The following is a 22,335-nucleotide window of genomic DNA, read 5'->3' as shown; positions in this document are numbered from 1 at the left end:
AGGGTCCCAGGTTCGATTCTGGTCAAGGGCATGTACCTTGGTTGCGGGCACATACCCAGTAGGGGGTGTGCAGGGGGCAGCTGATCGATGTTTCTCTCTCATCGATGTTTCTAACTCTCTATCCCTCTCCCTTCCTCTCTGTAAAAAACCAATAAAATATATATTTTTAAAAATGGGGCATTTCTTCCTTTTTATCTTCTAACTGGTTAGGGCATAAACATATGGAGGTCACTGGTTTCTGAGCGTACATGAGGCCACCTTGCTGAGCTCCTGCCTTGCTCGCAGTGGTTTTTCAGATCACGTCATGCAGTGAAAAATGTGCTGTGTGTCCAGCAAGCAGATCAGCTTCCTTCATTAGTGGGCTTGGCCCACCTGCCCACTTGCCCACATGCTCCCACTGGTTTCAAAGATGGCGGATTAGTAGTTAATTTATAAATCAACGAAATGCCATTTAGCGCTCAACAGTGTGGATTTTAGTCATCTACATCACCATGATTTCAGCATCTTAGAAAAATTGCAGACATCCATATTCCTTTTATTTTTTATTTATTTTTTAAATATATATATTTTTATTGATTTCAGAGAGGAAGGGAGAGGGATAGAGAGATAGAAACATCAATGATGAGAGAGAATCATTGATCGGCTGCCTCCTGCACGCCCCCTATTGGGGATTGAGCCCACAACCCAGGCATGTGCCCTTGGCCGGAATCGAATCTGGGACCCCTCAGTCCGCAGGCCAACCCTCTATCCACTGAGCCAAACTGGCTAGGGCCATATTCCTTTTAAACATAAAAATCCTCTCCATGAAAACATGACGGATGCTGAGTCCTCTCAAATAAAAAATAAACCAACATCACTGTAACCTCTTGTTATGCATCTGCAATTTCAAAAATTAGTTTTGACGGTTATGCCTTAGAAGAGTAGTTCCTATGTAGATTTATACATAAAAAATGCTTTTTAAAGTGACTGAGATGCATGAGCTACACCCTCGGCCCTGAGCCTCTCAGACTGAGGGACCCTTGAGGGAGAGGCCACCATGTGCTGCTTTCAAATTAGTGGTTCACAGTGTGAAAGAAAAACTAGAGTTAGAACATATTCTGGCCCTCGCTGGTTTGGCTCAGTGGATGGAGCCTTGCCTGCGGACTGAAGGGTACCAGGTTTGATTCTGGTCAAGGGCACATGCCCCGGTTGCAGGCATGAGCTCCAGTAGGGGGCGTGCAGGAGGCAGCCGATCAATGATTCTCATCAATGTTTCTAACTCTCTCTCCCTCTCCCTTCCTCTCTGAAATCAATAATAATAATAAAAAAAGTGTTCTGAATGTGTCAGACAGTTTTGACATTTAAAAAAGACACTTGTAAACACTGAAACCAACCAAATACCTCAGAAACATTAAAAAAATTTTTTTTTAAATATATTTTATTGACTTTTTACAGAGAGGAAGGGAGAGGGACAGAGAGTTAGAAACATCGATCAGCTGCCTCTTGCACACCTCCTACTGGGGATGTGCCCGCAACCAAGGTATATGCCTTTGACCGGAATCGAACCTGGGACCCTTCAGTCCACAGGCTGACGCTCTATCCACTGAGCCAAACCAGTCAAAGCAACATTAAAATCCTATCTAATAAAGAGGGAATATGCTAATTAACCATCACTCGGTCACAAAGATGGCTGCACCCACAGCTGAGGCCAAGTTCCCATAAGGAGCCTTAACAAGCAATCAGCAGGGACCTGAGGCTACACACCACCCCCCCCTCTGCCCCCATGGGGCTTGACAGGGGACCTCAGGCTGGCAGGGCTTGACAGGAGATCTCAGGCCACGCCCCCCACCCGGCAGGGCTTGACAGGGGACCTCAAGGTGCACTTCCCATCCTGGTGCTGGGCCAGGGGACCTCAGGCTGCTGCCCCGGCCCCAGCACCAGGCTGGGGGACCTCAGGCCGCACCCTCCGCCCCAGCACTGAGCCAGGGGACCTGAGGCTGCGCCCCCCTGCCTGGCGGGGCTTGACAGGGGACCTCAAGTTGCACCCCCAGTGCTGGGTCGGGGGAACTCAGGCCGCGCCCCCCACCCAGGGGGGACCTGAGGCTGCACCCCCTGCCGATGGGGCTTGACAGGGGACCTGAGACTGTTCCCCCCTCCCGGTGCCAGGCCAGGGGACCTGAGGCTGTGTGCCCCCCCCGCCCCCACCTGGTGGGGCTTGACGGGGGACCTCAGGCCATGCCCCCACCCAGCGGGGCTTGACAGGGGATCTCAGGCCATGTCCCACACCTGGCGGGGCTTGACAGGGGACCTCAAGGCATGCCCCCTCACCCCGGTCTGGGCTGGGGGCCCTCAGGCCATGCCCCCTATCCTGGCGCTGGGCCAGGGGACCTGAGGCTATGTTCCCTGCCTGGCAGGGCTTGACAAAGGTGGGACTAGCCAGGTCTGGATCTATCCCAATGAGGGGGAGGCCGGCTGGGTCTGGGTCTCACACGATTTTGAGGCACATGTGGGTGGGCGGGGACTTGACTCTGGGTCCTGTGGTGTGCCCCAGACTCTGACAGGAGGAAGGTTTTCATATACATTTTACTAATTTTCTTTCATCTCTGACACTTCTATTATAGAGAAAGGGCAAATAGCAATATTAAATTATTTCCTCTAATTAATCCCCTTTTAATGTGCACGAATTTCGTGCACCGGGCCACTAGTTGTTAATAAAAAAATAAAATACACTAAAATAAAGCATCATGTGAATTTAAAAAAATTATGTGGATAAGAACTCCATGCACTGTTTGGGCTGAGATAGTTTGATCTAAATTAATTTCATTCTAGATTAAGATTTTGCTTCTAGCTTAAGTCACAGTCATTCATGGATTTCCCAAGATTGTCAGGTTGCTTTCATTTCAAATGTGGAAAATGATCTCCTCCCTAACAGACAGGACTGTTGACGCTACAGAACCACAGAATGGCAAGAACACCCTCCCTGAAGCCTTTATTTATTTATTTATTTAAATATATTTTATTGATTTTTTACAGAGAGGAAAGGAGAGGGATAGAGAGTTAGAAACATCGATGAGAGAGAAACATCGATCAGCCACCTCCTGCACACCCCCTACTGGGGATGTGCCCGCAACCAAGGTACATGCCCTTGACCGGAATCGAACTTGGGACCCTTCAGTCCACAGGCTGACGCTCTATCCACTGAGCCAAACCGGTTTCGGCTGAAGCCTTTAAATATAGTGACCAGGGGGCACTGGGCCTGATGTAAAGAAATCAGTCCTGCCTGGGGCTACCAGGAAATGTGGGCTCCATTCTGGGTCAGGACCCTAAGTTGGTGTTATCCTTGGGTGCAGCATGGGGCCTCTGAATTTCATTTTCAAGTAAAGGAAATGGGGTGGAGATAAACAATCTCTAATACCCCTAGCTGTTCTAAGTTATTTTGATCGTTTGAGTTGATGCTATTAATCTAGGAAGCGCACTTAGCATCCCTCCCTGTTTGATCTGAGCAGACTGCTCAGTGAGGCTGCTTAATATGTACCCTTTATGGAGCTGGAACCCGGGTGGGAACAGCTGCTCTCTGTCCCATCACAGAGGCCTGCATGCCTCCCCAACAATAAGCACCCCGGTGGGCATGTCCTCATGGCACCAGGGCCTGTGACAGACAGACAGGGGTGAGGTGATGAATGGCTCTGAAACAGAAGGCAGGGCTCTGAGCTATTTGTGGGACGGCTCTGCCGTTCCTATCTGCTGACCCTCTGCTGCTTCTTGGGCTGACGCCATCGGGTGGAAACAGTCCCAAGTGACAGACGGGGCTGGGGAAGGCAGGGCCCACCCTCCAAGACTCCTCAAGGGCTGCCCAGTCCAAGGGCCAGTGAATGGCTGCAGCTGAGGGAGCTGTCACCGACTGGCATCAGTTCAATGGCCCCCACCTGTGGGAAAGTCTTCATCATGGGTGCCCAGAAGTAGAGCCGAGACTCACTGGGCCACTTAGTTGCCTCCGATGAGGTCACCACGTCTAGATTAGAACGCTCTCCAGTTCTACACTGTGAAGGGCCCAGACAGACGGCAGATACGGGAGGCGCAGCCCACTCCCCGTGACCACGCTCCTCTCCTGGTGAAATGGGGACAGCGGGCAGCGGGCAGGGCCTCTGTGTAAGGGACAAGCACAGATTCCAGGGAAGCACAGTTTTGTGTGTGTGTGGTTGTGTGTGGTGTGTGTTAACAGCTTTACTGAGGTGTAATTTACACACCATAAAATGCATCACTTTAAGTGTACCACTCAAGGATTTTTAGTAAATTGATGGTGAAGTGCAACCATCACCACATCTAATTTTAGAGCGCTGCCATCACCCCAAAGGTATCTGCTTCAGGTCATCCACTTGGTGTGGTGGGCACTGCAGAGCCTCCTCACGGCACCCTCGGCCCCGCCTAAAACCAATGCTGTAGCCAGAGCTTCCTGACTGGAGTTTTTTGTTGTCTCTGAGGTCACCATGGCAAAATGGCCAAAAGCAAGCTTCCTCTTCTTAGCCTTGTAACATTTTCTAGGTATTCTTGGTCCTCTATAGAGCCAAACTCCTCTGCAGAATAGCTCCCGCATTTTCTGTTTTTTTACTTCTTTCTGGTCCCCACGTTCTCATCCCCACCTCCCCTCTGGCACTCACACCCCTGCTGCGCAGCTGCAGTCCAGTCCCTTCTCCCCTACCATTTTTTTTGTGGTAAAATAGCCTATCTAATAAAAGAGTAATATGCAAATTAACCATCACTCCGCTACACCCACAAGCCACGCCCACAAGCCACACCCCAGCCAATAAGGAGCGAATATGCAAATAAACCCAACCAAGATGGCTACGGCCACAGAGAGCAGGAGGGAGGCTTGGGTTTTCCTGGCGATGGAGGAAGCCAAGCTTTCCACCTGCCCTTGCTGGCCTAGGCCTCCACTCAAGGCTACAAAGTTTCAGTGATAGAAGATACATAAATCCAAACAGAAATGGCTGCAGCCACGGAGCTGGAAAGAGCAGGAGGCTAGGGTTGCCCTCGGCGATGGAGGAAGCCAAGCTTTCCGCACACCCTGGCTGGCCCCGGCCTCCGCTTAAGGCTACAAAGTTTCAATTATAGAAGATACATAAATCCAAAAAAAAATGGCTGCTGCCATGGAGCAAGCAGAAGGCTTGGCTCCACTCCAGGCTACAAAGTTTCAATTGTAGAAGATAAATAAACCCCAGATACCAGGGCTTCCGCTTGGGTCACCAGGGGGCGTGGCCGGCCTGCAAACCACCACAGGCCCCTCGCCCAGGCCGCCCCATGCCCCAAGGGAACCCCCACCCTGATCCGGGACACCCTTCAGGGCAAACCAGCTGGCCCCCACCCATGCACCAGGCCTCTATCCTATCTAATAAAAGAGTAATATGCAGATTGACCATCACTCCAACACATAAGATGGCTGCCCCCATGTGGACACAAGATGGCCACCACAAGATGACCAGCAAGGGAGGGCAGTTAGGAGGGACCAGGCCTGCAAGGGAGGGCAGTTGTGGGCGATCAGGCCTGGAGGGAAAGGCAGTTGGGAGGGACCCAGGCCTGCAGGGGAGAGCAATTGGGGGGGGGACCAGTTCTGCAGGGGAGGGCAGTTAGGGGTGACCAGGCCTGCAGGGGAGGGCAGTTAGGGGCAAATAGGCTGGCAGGGGAGTGGTTAGGGGGTGATCAGGCTGGCAGGCAGAAGCAGTTAGGGGCAATCAGGAAGGCAGGCAGGCGAGCAGTTGGGAGCCAGCAGTCCTGGATTGTGAGAGGGATGTCCGACTGCCTGTTTAGGCCCGATCGGGCAGTTGGATATCCCTCGAGGGGACCCATATTGGAGAGGGTGCAGGCTGGGCTGAGGGACACCCCCCCCTCCCCTGTGCACGAATTTCGTGCACCGGGCCTCTAGTACATAACATAAAATTTAACATTTTAACATCTTTAAGTGTACAGGTAAGTGGCATTAAGTATATTTATGCTGTTGTACAACCATCATCACCATCCATCTCCAGAACTTTTTTAGCTTCCCCAATTAGAAACTCTGTTTCCATTAAACACCAACTCCCACTCTTCCTCCCCTGACCCCTCGATCAGCATGACGCCTGCTTTGAGGATTCCTCAGGGGCAGCCAGAACGACACATCTCACCACAATATATACCCAGAAGGGAGAAAGAAAGAAAATCCTGAAAAGCTGTGAGTCTTTTGAGAATTTGAGAAAATGAGGTAACAGGTAATAAACTGCTAGATTTCAGGGGTTTCTTTTTTCCATGGTACCCCGACATCATTCCCTGCTTTGAGGAACCCTCTCTGGACCATGAGGCTTGGATTCTTCCCCCCCCCCCCCCCGCTCCCGTCTGGACTGCTTGGGCGGGGGAAATGAGGGTGTGCAGGGGTTTCTCAGAAAAGGGGTTTCAACTGCTCGCTACCCAAATGCAAGAGAGGCAGAGAAAAGTTGAGGTTCCGTCACTTTCCAAGTTCAGAGAGCAAATATCCTAAGAGGTGAACTGGAGCCTCGGGTCTTCTGAACTGTGGGTGTCCGTTATACGGGCAGCAGCGGGCACTTTGGACACTTGAATGAAACATCTCTGACGTGTGGCCACATCGTTTCAGAAAAGAACAACCTCCACGACAGGGAAAGAGGAGGCCTGGGGGTCAGGAGGGCCGGCAGCTGCCAGGAAGGCGAGGGGGGCAGCCATGGCTATTTCTGGCCTCCTTATTGGTTCCTCGTGCAATGGCCCCAGGGACATTCGAGGGCCTCCGCCCACAGCTCATGGAGAAGCAGCGAGTCCCTCAAACAAACCGTAACATGGAAACAGACGAGCATGACATCAGAACCAAATACAGGCAGCCAAGCGAGGCAGCGGCCCGTGCACGCAGACTCAGGCTCAGCCCCAGGTTTAGTGCGGCTGCCGGCGGTGGTGAGAGGCAGCACTTTGTCAGAGCATCAAAGAAAAGAGAAGTGCTTCCTCCAGGTCTGGAAGCATCGCGAGCAAAGCTGGCTCCTACTCCAAGAACAGCCCAACTTCTCAGGAAAATCCCCACAAAGGCGTAAGGGAGGCGGACGTTACACGGTCTCAGGGGAGGCACAGCCAGGCCAGCATCTGGGACAGTTACAGCCACAGCTGGCAGGGGATGGGAAGGAAGTCCCCCCCACCCCTCTTCCCTTCAGGACCAGGGCCACCGTGGGTGTGCAGACCCAGCCCTGGGGCTAACAGGGTGGAATCCATCCCCTGCTCCCCCACCGGACACACGCCAGCCGCCATCCGAGGGAAGGGCACCTCCTCCTGCCAGCCCTGCACAGGTCGCAGAGTCTTCGTCCCTTTTCTACTCGGCACAAAGGCCTTCACATCCACCCCCGGAGCCTGCCCAGCATCCTCCCTGCCGTCTGTGCCCGGAACGATGTGCCATTTCAGGGCGGGAGCGCTGAAAACCAGGGAGCAGGTCACCTTGGCCCCTGACCATGGCTGTGACGCTGTGATGGCTGTGATGGGGAAGCCCTGAGAAGACGCTGCTACAGGGCAGGTCCCCTGGAGGCTGTGATGAGCCCCTTCCCTGAGCCCCTCCCCTCCGACCTGCTGGGGGCTGCGTTTGCTGTTTCAGGCCCCGTGCTGGGGTGCTCGCCATCCCATCATGACCCCGCAGTGGCTTTCCAGGATCCGCACTAAAGAGAGAATTCAAATGGGAAAAAGGCAAATCCGGGGCAGCCCGGTGGCCACGGAGAATAACTGGGCAGATTGACAATGAAGCGCTAACTGCCAGGAGCCTTTACCAACAGGACCTTACGAAGTGTTATGTGTATAAAGCACGACTGTGAGTAGTCAAGGACAGACCAACAGACCTGTCAGGCACGTCACCTCTCCTTTCTGTGACCTTCCCACGGTGGACGCCGGAGCATGGGCACCCACCTGTCCTGTCCGCTTGGGCTGCTGTGACTCAGTGCCACAGGCCAGGCACAAACAATTCAACCATTTAAACAACAGAATCACCAACTGCATCGGCTCATCGAGGCAGGTGGGCAGGGAAAGCCGTGCTGCTGCCTTCGGGAGTATCAGCGTCCCGCCACCCTTCGCCTCTGTGCTCAAAGCGGGGCTGTCTACGGCAAAGTCCAATAAAGGCTGAAGAGCCTGGGCTCCCACTGCTCTTCGAAGTGCTCGATTCGGTGACGTCCTTTTGTGAGTGATGGGACCCGACATATGCAAATATGAGGAGCTGCTCTCATGAGACGGGGTCTTGTACCACGCATCGCCGTCCTACACCATGTGGCCTCACACAGGGGCAGATGCAGGGAATCAGAGGCATAGGGTGTCCGTGAAGGCTGGAGAAGGCTGGGGAAGGCCCCGTGTCTGCCCCCGGAGGCCCAGCCCTGACCAGCCTGTGGGGATCCATGGTCCTCCTGGTGATGGTGCCTCTAGTCTACTCCGACCTCACCTCCACACGGGCCTGAAGGGTCCAGGGGCCTGGAAGCCTGCAGGGGGTCACGGCTCCTGCGCCTCCCTCCATACCCCTTCCTCCTACCTTTCCTGACAAACATGCTGGGCTCGCGCCTGCTTCCTCCTCCCATGTGAGAAGGAAGCAACGTCACCATCAAGAGACACAGAGGCTGCCTTTCCTAAAGAAAATGCACAGCCATCGGGGCGGGGAGCACGGCCTCACGGACCCGGAGCAGCTGCAAACGGCTGGAATTCTGTGGGTGTCTGGAATTTATTTTACCCTTTTCTGTCCATGATACCACTGCTTTCTCATATTTGCAAAGCTCTTTAGGGTTGGTGGGCACGATCTCAAATGCTTTCTCCTTTGGGCCTCACGTGACCTCTATGAAGCAGGTGTATTCCTCTTTCGTTCAGACGGTCAACACGGAGCAGGACTCGTCCCGGGGCACCCTGCTCCGGCCCTGCACTCCCCCAGGTAGGCAGCTGGGGCTGGGGCTGGGCTGGGGCTGGGCTGGGGCCAGGCCTCTGCTCCTAGTCCTCGGCAGGCAGGTGGCCACAATACACCCGTGGGTCGTGGCCCCGACGACCCCCTGCGTGGTTCCTGAGGGTGTGTGTGAGGAGCCCGGAGGCCCCAATGACTGGCAGGAGTTCCCCGTTCTAAGCATCATGCTTCTACCCCTCATCGAGTCCTCACAACCACGCCTCACCTCCATGTTATGGGTGGGAGCACCGAGGCTCAGAGAGGCCACCTGGCTTGTCCCAGGTGGCAGAGCCAGCAAGTGGGACACTGGGCCGGGACCCAGTCTCTGACCAGAGTCCCATCTGGCCCTCTACGTGGCAATGGCTCCATCAGACTCTAAAGATGATCTTAAGGGTGTGCTAAATATCTCGCGTCATGGGAATTAGGAGGCAAGTTTGATTTCACTGGTTTCGCAGTTTCCCACAATGCTGTTCCCCATTCTAAAAGGGTCCTATCACGCCAGGAGACAACGTTTCAAAGCCCCTAACGCAGACCGGGCCTCAGTGGCAGCGACCAGTGTGACATCAGGAACAAGTGTGCTTTCTGGATGGTGCTGGCCTCTGGCTGATGAACCCTGACGGGGTCTTCAATCCGAGGACAGACAATTCTGTCTCCTGATCCTGTGACGGCCAGCGAGGGTGTCAGGATTCAGGATGGGGGACACACAATTCATACGTGAATTCTGACAAAGGGAGGTTAAGCTACTTGGGAGGAAACCCCACATTCACAGGTTTTCATATTAATGAGAAGATGCTGGTCACCATGCTGCAGGGGAATTCCCACTGTGCTCACCACCTTCATCCCACAGGGGGCTCTCTGGGACCCGCATGGAGGTACGGGCCCCCGGAGACAGGGCCGGCGCGGCAGACAGCAGGGTCTGACGGGGAGAAGGAACAGCATCCCAGTGACAGGTGTGACGGGAGAGCCGGGGACGCCTGTGAAGGAAGCCCATCTCCGGCCGGGGTGGGAGACAGGTGGGCAGGGAGGCGTCCAGTAGGCCAGGTGAGGCCGGAGGGGACTGAGACCTCACCGGAGAGGCCAGAACTCGGCAGCCGACGTGTGTCATCTCCCGAGTCTCCCCCCACCCCCCGCCCCCGCTCCCCCAGAGCTCTCCTCACTCCACAGGTGAGAGACTGAAGCTGTGAGACAGCGGAGGATCCGGTCAGTGGCAGAGCTGGGCCCGCTTATACCGGGAGGACAACGTAGGTTTACAGTTGTTCGTGTGGAAAAAGACGTGCAGGTCACGATTATTACAATAGCTTTACTAACTCAAAATAATGGCTCAGTGGCACAGTGACCCCACTTTGGCCCGCGCCGTGTGTCTCTTGGAGAAATGACTCCTCTGTGTGAACACGCCGAGGGCCCAGAAGGAAGCTGCCCGCCACCGAAGACGGGGCGCGAAGCCCTCCTGAGGGCCGGCGTATCCTTTCCTGAAATAATTTAAAAATCTGAGTGCTGCATAGAAACTGTATGAGCAGAATTAGTCATCACTATACCGTGTCTGCTTAAATCACGTTATGCTTCTTGCCTGTCACTCTGTCTCTATTAAACCCCATGGAACAGCAGGTCCCTGCGGCGGCCCCCACCACCTGGCCCAGTGCAGCCCATTAACTGCACGTGCTGGTTAGAGAAAGGGGGTTAGGAATGCAAAGAGACATTAAAATGGTGACACTGTTCCCGAAAACCGAAAATCCAAGTACAACAGCTGTGCTACACCAGAAGGAATCCGGAAACTGAATTCTCAGTGAATGAGAGGGGTGCCGTCCAGGGTGCTTTCCTACTCAGATTCACAGGGAGACGGAAGCCGGACGTCTACACCCCCAGGGGATCGCGAAAGGACACAGGACATTCATGTGGTTGTAGCCACTTCCTGTCTCATCCTGCAGCCTGGGGACAGGGGGCCGGGGAAGGGATGGAGGCCTTGGTGGACAGGGCCGAGCCCGTGGACATGGCTCGTTTTCAGGCTCTGTCACCAGGAACAGGAAGAAGGGAGAGAGGCCACGCTTACAGCACAGGCGTCCTGGGCTCTGGCCAACTATTTTAAGAAGTTCAGCTGTGAATGGCAAAAGCAACATGCAACGTGCCTGGCAGGAGATACGGGGACACTGTTAATCCCGTGAAAATGTGCTGTCGCTGGTCTTTTAGTTTGTCCCACACCCAGGCCCCCCAGTCTGGGTGGTGGGCCTCCCTGGGGGGAGGGGATCTGGGTATTAATGGGCCACCAGTCCCCCCCCCCCCGAACCAGTGAGGCTGAGAGGGGGGCCCCCCTTATCCCTCCTCCAGCAGCACACCTGGGCTTCCAGGGAGGAGGTGAAGCTGGGAGGGAGCTCAGTCACACCCTGGCACTTACTGAGTGATGGGGTCTCCCTGCGCTTCGGGGATTTTTAAACGAACAGAAGCATCACTTCCTGGCCTCCTCCCAGGCTATTGCCCTCTCTGGCCCAGTGGGCGCCTATGGAAATGCCACCTCAGGGTTACCGGAAGGTGGTAGGGCCGGGTGGAAGCGCCTAGCTTTGTGGCCAGGCAGCCTGACAATACTGTCTCTTCCCTGGTCTCCTGCCCACTCCCTGCTGTGAAGGCCGCAGGGATCAGGCAGAGCCCATGAGCAGCGTGGGGACGTGACCCCGCTGGCTCGGAAGGCAACCCCATGGCTGCTGACCCAGGGTGGAGGTGGCCCTCAGCAGCTGTCCAGCAGCAGCCACAGGGATGCCACCCTGGCCTGCTGTCCCTGGAGCACACCTGCGTCGTGGGGCCTTGGCCTTTTCCAGGAGAGAAAGACGTGTGTCTCCACACTGCTCCCGGCCCAGCTGAGTCAGGCTGCACCGACCCGCTGGCCTCCGGCATGCACAGGATCACCGGGAAATGGGTGTCTCCAACAGGCAGAAAGGAGCCACTGGCCCCACAGGATGTCACTCAAAGACCCCCTCTCACCCACCTGCACCTTCGTCCATAGAGGCGGCAAGAAGTTACTGCTGTGCCTGCAATTCACCCCTCTGTACCCTCTCCTCACCCCACTCGCCATCAACTTGGCACAGCAGTAGTGCAATCCCATTGGCAGCTGATGCCCAGCTTCCCGAGAGGGCACAGCTTCCCTAACCCTGCCCCACCGGAGCTTTCTAGGCATTCAGCCCTCCCACTCTCTTCCAGGAGGTTTACGTGGGGAGAGTCCAGGAGGGAGAACGTGGCTTGGTCAGCCCCACTTTCTGGACTCCTGGAGGACAGCCGTGCACCCGACAGGCGCTTCATGTAAAGGACGCAGCGTGGGTAGCTGAGGCCAGCGGTGCAAACACATACAGTGATGCACACGCAGAGCAGTGTCCTCCATGGCCATCTGCCCTGGGTGTTTGTCACTGTCTGGAGACTGTTTCGGTTGTCACTCCTGGGGGTAGAAGCCGGATGCTGTTAAATGCTCTAAAGAGGACAGGACAGCTCCACATTGGAGAGTTATCCAGCCCGAATGTCCAGCATGCGAGGCTGGGAAACCGGCAGAGAAGAGGAGGAGGAAAACCCGGGAAATGAAGTGCAGAGTCGGGAGACTTCGTGGCCACCACTCACCACAGCCTTGTGGCCGCTTCACTCTGGTGTGGCCTCCAGGCCTGGGTTAAAGCCAGCAGGCCGTGTGGTCGCTCTGAGAGGGCAGGCAGGCCCATCGATACCTCCAGGAGTCAACCGCAGGCCGGCACCCAAGCCTGGCTATGACAACAGCTCAAAAAACCTAGTGGCATCTCGCTGTTCTGTTTTAAATTCAAGACCAAGAAGCAAAAGTTGCATTGAAGACAGAGGGTCCTTCTTCTTGGTGACAGGGAAGACACCGGTCCACAGGTAGGCCACGCAAGACCCACACGTGGCCCACACGTGGCACTCAGTGCTTCGACTCTGAGCTCCTTTACCCAGTGCCAAGGGCGGTCTGTACCCCTCCCCACAGACACAGACTTCCTGGTAATTTCCTCACATCGTTCCTTCAGACCTCTCTCTTTTTCTTGTTTTTAGTATTTCCCTCCAATTCCATCAGCCAGCTCTCTTTTCTCTCCTCTCAGCCCTCATCTGATGACTGAGTGTCACCCCTGTCCCGGGGCACATCCTGACCCTTCAAGCAGCACTGCCTCTCCCGCTAGAGAGAACAGCCACAGGTACCAGGCAGCCTGGCTATGACCCCCCCTCCCCCCGCCACAAATATTCCTCTTTTACAGACAAAGGAAGGAGATTCGGACACGTTAACATGCCTATGGCCACACAACTTAAAAAGGCTGGTGGAGTTCTCTGCACTAACCCGCACGTTTCCCATGCTGGTCAGTTCCGGCGGCCACCTGGGTCATCAGGTCACTCCCCTTCTACACCAGGTGGTGAGTGACATGCAGCCCATGGGACTCAATAACAATCCCGTGTTATAGGCTGTGCCTCTATGACAACATAGTCAACCAAGAGTTAATCACTGCTCTGAAGCTGTGCTGTCTCACTGGGAGCCACTGCCACGGGTGGTTCTTTAAATGTAAATGAATTAAAATCAAGTGAAATTTAAAATGCAGTTCCCCAGGTGCACTAGCCACCTTTCAGGTGCCCGACAGCACTCGGGCCAGTGGCTGCCCTGACACCCAGCACAGGGACAGCATTCTGTCCCCATAGGAGCTCCTGCCAGCCTGCATGGCTGCAACGGCTCTCAGTGTATCTGGGGTGACTTAACGCAGGGCATCCAGGGAGAAGTCACACCAGCTGTTCAGTCAACATGGAAATCCCACCTCTGAGTGTCAGCCTGAAACCTCCACATGCCTAAGGGATGCCATAGAGAAGGTGAGCAATGAAAATAAAAGGACGCAAGGATAAGGGTAGAAAAATGGACAGTTATGTGATGGAGGTGAATGTATAATGAACGTTAATCTCCTGGTTTCTTTAGGTGCAACTGTTCATTCACTCCCCAGGCCAAGAAGTGGTGGAAACACTGCAAGATAATCCGCCCTGGAAGCTCCGGCCAGTTCTGGCTCTGACATACTTGCTGACCCGAGAGTTTCCCACTGCCAACCCCCTATCACATTCTGCCTACCTAAACTCTCCAGGCATTTCAGATCTGTGCTGTGGAAAGTATAGCTCAGTTCTTAGAGAATTTTCCAAACAAACAAATGTATTATCCTTGATGCCCGCAGCAATGAAAATCTTATTTTTGTAACTCCCTGTGTTGGCTCACCTAATTTGACATTGTATTCCACTCTCAGTAGAAGACTTATCAAAATGACTTGTCTCCTTGTTTGTCCCATTTGGACATCAGATATGATGAACTGTGCTTCCCTGGTATACGGCTCAGATTAACTTTCAACTTTCTTCTCAATGCTTACCACCTCTTTAATCAAAAACAAAACTCTATCTTTAGGCACCAAAATAGAGAAGTTTGGCTCCTCAGCATTGAGCAGCATTTCCTTCAACACTGACACTGTGGTGAAGGGCACTGGCCTTGAAGACAGGGGGCCCAGGCTGTGTGCCCATGCCCCCAGCAACTACTGAATGCCTGGTGCCAACGCTGCAGCCATCCCACTGCACCTCTGGTGTGGCCTGGTCACAGTCTTGTGCATCTCCCTCCTGGCCTTCACCGGAATCATTCCCAGGGGTTTTTAGTGCCTCACTCTCGTGTCAGCCAGGGATCCCCACACAGCTGGGGAGGCACCAAGATGACAGACAGAGACCAGAGCAGGCAAAGGATGAAGAGAAACAGACATCGTGCAGAAGAAAAGTTCAGGCAAAAAAGAGAATATCCTCAGGATGAGGCACCGTAGTAGTGAACCAAGAAAGAATATAAAAATGCTATTAAAAAGGAACAAAGAACAACAACAACAAAAACATACAACTAAAAACATTTATAAATTAAATACAGCCTGGCCGGGGTGGCTCAGTGGTTGAGAGTCAACCCGTGAGAGTCACGGTTCAATTCCTGGTCAGGGCACATGCCCAGGTTTTTGGCTTGATTCCCAGTAAGGGGCGTGCAGGACACAGCCAATTGATGATTCTCTCGTCATTAATGTTTCTATCTCTCGCCCTCTCCCTTCCTCTCTGAAATCAATAAAAATATATTTTAAAAAGAGAAATTAAATATAGAACAGAGGAATTTAGTAGAAGGAGTGGCAGATAAAGTTGAGCACCTCAACTTTTCCAGGCAGGAATAACATGGAATTGATAGATATGATCTGTTTAAAAATACAGAAACTCGTATTGTGAGGAGTTCTGTTGAAACGTTTGTGAAGCATTAGATGTGATAGATATGTAGATAGATGAGCAATTGGGAAAAAATAGAAATAATCCCTGAGAAGGCAGGAAGTTGTGCAAGGGAAGACATCATCACCACCACCAGCATTTACGATGCGCCAGTCATCGTCCTGAGGTCTTTTCATGAGACATCTCACCCACCCTCATAAGCACCTGGAAGAAGTGCACTCTTAAATTTCCCCATTTCACTCATGGGGGTGAGGGGGAGGGCGGGGCTGAGGCACAGAGTGCTCCAGCTCATGAAGCAAGTGGCAGAGTCAGGAAATGAACCCAGGAAATCCAACTCTAGCCCCCATACTCTACCAGTGTCCTGGCTGTGACTATTTATTAACTTAAACTCACAATGTAACTATGCTGTGAAGATGAGGAGAAAGGAAAATGGGGAGAGGGCCTGGGCTGCACCCACGAATACCAAGTCCTCACCCCACAAACCAGGAAGCCAGCAGGCAGTACTTGAAATTCAAAACTCCATACATAGTGCATATGCATATCCTATATAATAAAAGGCTAATATGCAAATCAACTGAACGAAAAAATGACTGGTCGCTATGACGCATACTGACCACCAGGGGGCAGATGCTCAATGCAGGAGCTTCCCCCTGGTGGTCAGTATGCTCCCACAGGGCGAGCGTCACTCAGCCAGAAGCCGGGCTCACGGCTGGTGAGCGCAGCGGCGGTCGCGGGAGCCTCCCCACCTCTGCAGCAGCACTAACTATGTCCGTTAGTCGGACATCCCCCAAGGGCTCCCAGACTGTGAGAGGGTGCAGGCCGGACTGAGGGACACCCCCACCCCAAGTGCATGAATTTTGTGCACCGGGCCTCTAGTCATTTATAAACAGGAGATACTCACTGGACCAGTTAGTCTTACAAGGCCATTATGGACATGGCATTTAGGACATGGCATTTACCAGGTGGCATGAGAAGCCACTGGAGAGCTTTAATCAGAGAAGTGACATGATGTGACATATTTTAAAAGGATGGTCTGAGAATGTGGGACAAGGGTAAAAACATTTCTTATTTTAATTAAATAAAAATTAGTTTTGAAAAGATGAGAGAATTGAAAGAAAATGAGAATATGGGACTCTCCCATGAACTGCTATGCCTGGTGGCTCCGAGGTCAGCTGGGGACAACAGTCCCAGAGATGGGAGGCACGTCGGCCTGACTGCAGGGCACCGCCTAGAATAGGCCGTGGACGGAGCCAAAAAGCTGATGCAGAAGGGGCCTGGCTGAGGAACTGGAGCCTCTTAGTTACGAGATGACCTTAGGCAAGTCACTTAGCACCTCTGAGCCCGCTGCTCTCAGTCAGAGATGCTCTGACCTCCAGCGATAGGACTTAATATAATTGTGGAGAGGAGCTTCTGGGGTACCTGGCACCTTGGCCTCAAAAGCAGCCTCAGTTCTCACCTCCCCACTTTCCAATCCCATCCCCTGACCAGGCTCACGGGGTACAGACTCAGCTATAATCCAGGTCCCCTGATTTCCATGCTGCTGTGGAACCTCTTCATGCCATCCGTACACAATTCACAGCCCTAATCACAGCCCCAGTGAGTCACCGCAGGTTCACCCAGAAAAGGACAGGGGACAGCTGGCTCTCGGACAGAAATAGCCGAGGGTGGGCCCAAGCCGGTGGCAACTAGCAGGACTGACTCTGTCTTCAACGAGGCCATCTTGTCAGGACTCACAGAAACAGCCCAAGGTCAAGGGCGCAGGGTTTGCAATTCCCCGACAGCCCCGATGGTGATAAAAGACCCCTGGAATCTTGTCCTGTCACATTCCTATCACCCGTGGGTGATGTGCCAAGATGCGTGTGTCTGTCTGAGGAAGATGAGCGAGGCGGGGGGAGGTGGGGGGGGCGACAGTGTCCCCCGAGTGCCTGCTGGGATGTGGGGCAGGTCAGTCCCCCGTGAGCAGTGTCTGTGCGGACTGTTGTCTAACCCAGCTCTTCCCACTCCCTCCTGGTCACCAACTGCTGGCCACATCACATGACATGGTCCAGTCGGTATCCAGTTGGTGTTTATCTGTTGGCCAGCCTCAGAAAAGCAAATTCATCCGGAAAAAGGCATGAGGGTGACAGCTCAAATGAGGTGAAATGGGCTGTAGCAACCAGACTGCCGTCAGGTAAATGTGGGCCGTGTCACCCGGCCAAGGGCAGGGACTGCACCAGGAGATCTGGAGTGCATCCTGCGGCTGGGCTTAGTCAGGACCCCAGAGGAGGCCATCTGTGGGAGCCCAGGAAGGTGATGGAGGGCCCACACTAGGCCAGCTTTTGGGGTGCTCTGGAAGGAGCATGTGTCCAACCCCCAGATTGGCCCTGGAGGAGAAAAGGAGACAGGGTCCCTCTAATAGGCTGATCTACGAGGGCTATTTGGGAAGGACATGGGGGACTTAGGAGAGTGACCTGTTTATGGGACTCCCCAGAATGAAGCATGGGAGGTTGTCTTAAGTTGAGGTCCCCAGAAGCAGAGCCTGAGTCAGGGACTTGGAAGGGGCGGTGCCAGCAGAGGGGGTGAGGGGAGCAGAAAGGCCAGGGGAGGAGGTGGCCTCAGCTGGCTTTATCCCTCACCCCATCCCACAATCTCACGGGGGCTCTGGAGTCTGAATGCACCCCAGAGCTGGCTTCACCTGGAGGGACTGCCCCCAGTCAGTAGCTGCAGCTGCCCCTGGCTGAGGTGGCATGTCTCTCCCCCACAAAGTGACTGCTAAGGGCCAAAGGAGCATCTCTAGTGAAGGGGGCATCGGTGATCCATGACAGCCAGCACTCACAGGCCAGGGACTCAACATCTGCCTACAGAGGGATCTAGGCAGCCACCACCTGCACCCTTGCGGGGATCATGTGCTCCGAGGACACAGTCGCAGTGGGACCAGTCATGGGGGAGAGCACTGCATTGTGGGTGCGGAAGGAAAAGGGACCACGGCCTGTGGCCACAGAGGGATGCGAACACCGCGACAGTTGTCATCATTACTTGTCGTGTGCGTGTGGGGAAAGGCGTTCTCCATTTGCAGGAATACCGGTGTCATGAGGGCCGTATCATTTCACTCAGTGGCAGAGTGCTGAAGGCGAGATTTGGGAAGCTACCAGAAGTCATTAACAGGATGCTAATCGCGCCAGGAGAGACATGCACCTGCTCTGCAAACACCTCGGCCAGCTGTGAGAAGCGGTGCCCGAGCTTCCGTGGGGACGGCCTCAGAGTGCTTCCTGGACGCTCGTCCTGACAACAATGAGCCCAAATGCCACTCAGACAGTGAGAAGCAAGCTACTTCTGCAAACACATCTACAGGGGTTGACAGTTGCACCTCCATTCTCTACAAACATGCTCTCATTAAACCATCATGTAACTGCAGAAGTAGAAAGTATCGCTTGCAGGGAGTTGGTCCCCTCTGCCCAACTGGGCTCCAGTGGGACTGGGCCCTGCCCCCCTGACTGGTGACCATCTCTGCCAGGAATTCTCCACTTAGGGTCCAGTGCACATTCCTGGATGCCAGACCCACATCCACCCCCACTCCCTGCCAGTTTCTTCCGTGCTCCCCAGTTTTTATTCAGGCCCCACACCTCCCCAAATGCTCCAGGGTGGTCACTCCCCCAGTCCAAGGATGGGCCTGACTGCTCACAGCAGAGCACCCCATCCCCTCACCACAAGGATTGGTGTGGGCTACTGAGTCAACTGTCCTGATCACAGAGCTTCGCGAGGAGCAGCCCAGGAAATATGACAGGAACGCGTACTCCTAGCTCTCAGGAGAAATGGGGTGTGGGCTCATGTGGGGCAGCCTGGGAACATAGCAGCCAGTCTGCCAGATGCAAGTCACCCTGAGGACGAGGCCACCCACAGAGGATGGCCCAGCAGGGGAAGCTGCAGAGGTTGTATGAACAGAGACGCCGGTGTTGCCAGTGAGACTGGTGGGGAATCTGCACTCAAACCAATGTAGATGCCAGTCTAGGTTGGGGCTTCTGTCCCTTCAAGAATAACTCAAAAGCCCTAGCCAGTTTGGCTCAGTGGATAGAGTGTTGGCCTGTGGACTGAAGGGTCCTGGTTTGATCCCGGTCAAGGGCACAGTACCTGGGTTGCAAGCTCCATCCCAGGGCCCAGTCAGGGCGTGTCTCTCTCACATTGATGTTTCTGTCTCTCTATCTCTCCCGCTCCCTTCCACTCTCTCTAAAAATCAATGGAAAAATATCATTGGGTGAGGACAACAACAACAAAATGACTCAAAATGCCTCTTTCTCTGGGATGCCACCTCTGATCGCCATTCCTAGGCCCATCAGCAAGTGTAACTCTCATTTCCAATCCTCCAGAACACGATACCCATGCCCTTTTATATCCAATCTCTTCCTGCCTTCGATTCCTGCCACTGGTCTATGGTGAGACCCCTTTCTGACCCAGTCCCTCCAGGGTGGCTCCTCTGGTCCAGCCCTGCCTCCCAGTCTCCCTGGGACAGGTGTGGGGAGCCCGGCAGGCATCCTCTCAATCACTGAGCAAATAAGAAAGTATCGGATTAAGACACTTCTGTTAATTTTTATAAGAACTCTATTTGAATAGTGATTCTAATGTTCACAGTTGGGAAATATAATTCAATTTGTAGAAGAAGATAAAATAGTGCATCTGCTCCCTCCAGCTAGCACTTGTAACACCCATATCCATGGTTGGTTTGACTGTGAGGATGTGTGTGGAGGTGGCTCTCAATTTACCTGCTTACTCGCTTTACTTTCTTTAATCCTGACAACAAGGCGGGGGTTCATTTTCCCCATTTAGAAGTGAGGATTTGGAGGCTGAGGGGTGGGGTAGCTCTCTGCCTGGGGTGGCACAGTCCATGGGGAGCTGCGTATAGTTTCAAAGCCCACGTCTGATCCCACATCTGAATGTCACCTCCAACTGCGTCTCCCTGGCTGGGGGGCCAGACCACGGGTTCCCATTACACAGGACCTCAGGATGTCAACCCAGGGAGTAGCAACACAAAGCTTTTCCTTTCAATCTGTGTTTATAAAAACCAGCAGATAGGAGGTGGACTTCAGGAACGCTCATTCTTGTTTCTTTGTCCCCAAACTACTGACAGAAAGATGAGGCTATGATCATTGGTCGCCACTGACCTCCCAGAGAAATGTGTTTGGTATTTTGGTCAAATACATACATAAATACCTATCTTTGACGGGGGGGGGATTATATTCAAGCTACTGCACTTAGCAAACAGCTATATTTAGCCAAGTGTACTATAAGTGCCTTGTACTTTTTTTTTTTTTAATTAATGAATGTACCAGGCACCGAGGAGCATCTACGATGTGCCTGGCTCTGTGTTGAGCGCTGGGGATTCAAAAGTAAGACACTGCCTGCCTGGGTGTCACCTTCTACAGGGGGACAGACAGGTGAACAAATAACGCCGAGTCCACGTGACTACCACAGCAGGTGTAGGGGGCAACAGCTGAGGTATGGATGGAGGCAGGGAGGCTCTTCCTCACAGAGAACCAAATCTACCCTGGGCTTTAAGGGATGAATAGGAGTTTGCCTGGAAAGCCCTTTTCTTTCTCATACAGAGAAAAACAAAAGTCTGTATTCAATCAGTATTCAACCAATACTGATGGACAGCCATGTGTCCATAAAAGCAATAAACTAAAAACACCTAAGAACTGCTCATGGAGTAGAGGCAATAAACAGCTGACCGAGGTAACCTGACACCATAGACACCCAGCCTCATCCCTGGAAGGTTTTCCATGTGAGAACAAGGCTCTGTGGGACTCTCCTCTGCCCCAGCATGTGGAAGAGGGTGTGGAAGAGGGTTGCACTGCACCTGTGGTGTGAGTTCTTTATAGGCAGCTTAAAACTCAAGCCTCCTTGTCCACCCCAGGCCCAAGGAATGGCTCCCCTTCCCCAGGGAGCTGCTCCCTGTCCGCTGGGCTTCCTTTCAGCTGTCACGGGCTGTCCAACCTTCTGTGGCGCCCTCGCTGGAGAAGAGGCACGTGCACAGATCTGCATACAGTGAACCTGTGCTGGGAAGTGCATCGCCCATCTCACTAGGATAAACTCTGCCCAGGAAACTTTGACGAAAACCTGTGTGCCTGGACCCGGTTTCAGGCTCGGTCCAGAAACAAGAGTCACATTGACCCCAAGTCCCTGCCCAAGCTGCACCATGTTGTGACTATCCACCACAAATGGTCACCGACAGGGGCCGGGCCATTCCGCCAGGGCCATGTGGCCTCCGGGGACGTCCATGGGCCTATAGCACCCCTATGATGCAGTACAACAAAGCGGGGCGCCTGTCCCCCACCCACCGCCTGGGCCACCTTGCACCAGGGGCGGCGCCCCAGCTCCACGCGCCTAGGGGGGCAGAAGCCGAAGGGAGCCGGGGGCGGGGGAGGGATCAGTGTCGCCGGTCTGTCCCCTGGGCGGCCGGAGGACAGGCGTCCCACCCGCAGAGACCCCCGCTGAGGCCCGGGGACAGACGGACTGACGGCCGCCTGACAGCTGCGCGCGCCCCCGCCCCGCATAAGGGGCCTTGCTCTTACCTCGCGCGCGATCTGGTTCAGTGCCTCGTCCTCCGCTGTCAGCCGCTCCCGGTTGGGGAGCCGTTTGCGGCCCGCGCCCTGGGTGCCCATGTCCATCGGCAGCGCTGCCGCTGCTGCTGCTGCTGCGGGACCGTTGCTCCCGCTGCTCGCGCCCCTCGCTCCGAGCCCGCCCCGCCCCTCCCTCCGCCGGCGTCATGGCGTCAGCGGCGCGGGGACGCGGGGACGGGGTTGGCCCCCGGGACCGCGGGAGTGGCAGGGGTTTTGGACGCGGCGGGCGGGACGAGGACGTGAGCTTGAAGACGGCGGGAGGTTTGAGATGGTTGGGGGTCTGGGACGCGGAACGCGAGAGTGACTCAGCTGGGGACTCCGGGGATGGGGGCGCGGGGATGGTGGTGGTGGTGGCGGCGGGAGGTGGGGGGTGAGGAGATAGAGGAGCCAGCGTCCGGTGCTTCCAGATAACTGGGGCGCGGGACCAGGGCCTGGGCACTGCAGGGTGCACCCCCCCGCTGGAACCACCCGCCCCAGGGCCGTGGGTATCGGGGGAGGACGCCTGTCCTCTCTCATCATTGATGTTTCTCCGCAGGGCGTGGAGGGCTGGCGCGGATTGGGTGGCAGAGAGGTTTGCGCGGAGGGGTAGGCGCAGGGACGAGG

The 22,335-nt window shown here is 54.4% G+C and overlaps 1 protein-coding gene across 17 annotated transcripts in view; it reads right to left on the bottom strand.

The window, feature by feature from the left end:
• Positions 1-21,866, bottom strand: part of LRRFIP1 (LRR binding FLII interacting protein 1) — a 121,493-nt gene extending 99,627 nt beyond the window's left edge. For 7 of the 17 annotated variants that reach the window (XM_080670393.1, XM_080670396.1, XM_080670403.1 and 4 more), the window contains exon 1: positions 21,685-21,851. In XM_080670393.1, coding sequence (XP_080526519.1) covers positions 21,685-21,780 — 96 coding nt within the window. In that variant the 5' untranslated portion in view covers positions 21,781-21,851. Of the gene's footprint in view, positions 1-21,684 lie in introns of all 17 variants that reach the window. The other 10 variants (XM_080670401.1, XM_080670395.1, XM_080670409.1 and 7 more) reach the window with 5 other exon arrangements.
• Between the last annotated feature and the right edge of the window lie 469 nt (positions 21,867-22,335).

This window comes from Plecotus auritus (assembly GCF_963455305.1).
Source record: "Plecotus auritus genome assembly, chromosome: 5".
NCBI classification, from domain to species: Eukaryota; Metazoa; Chordata; class Mammalia; order Chiroptera; family Vespertilionidae; genus Plecotus; species Plecotus auritus.
The sequence above is the reverse complement of the archived record's forward strand: the minus strand, read 5'-3'. Positions and strand labels throughout refer to the sequence as shown.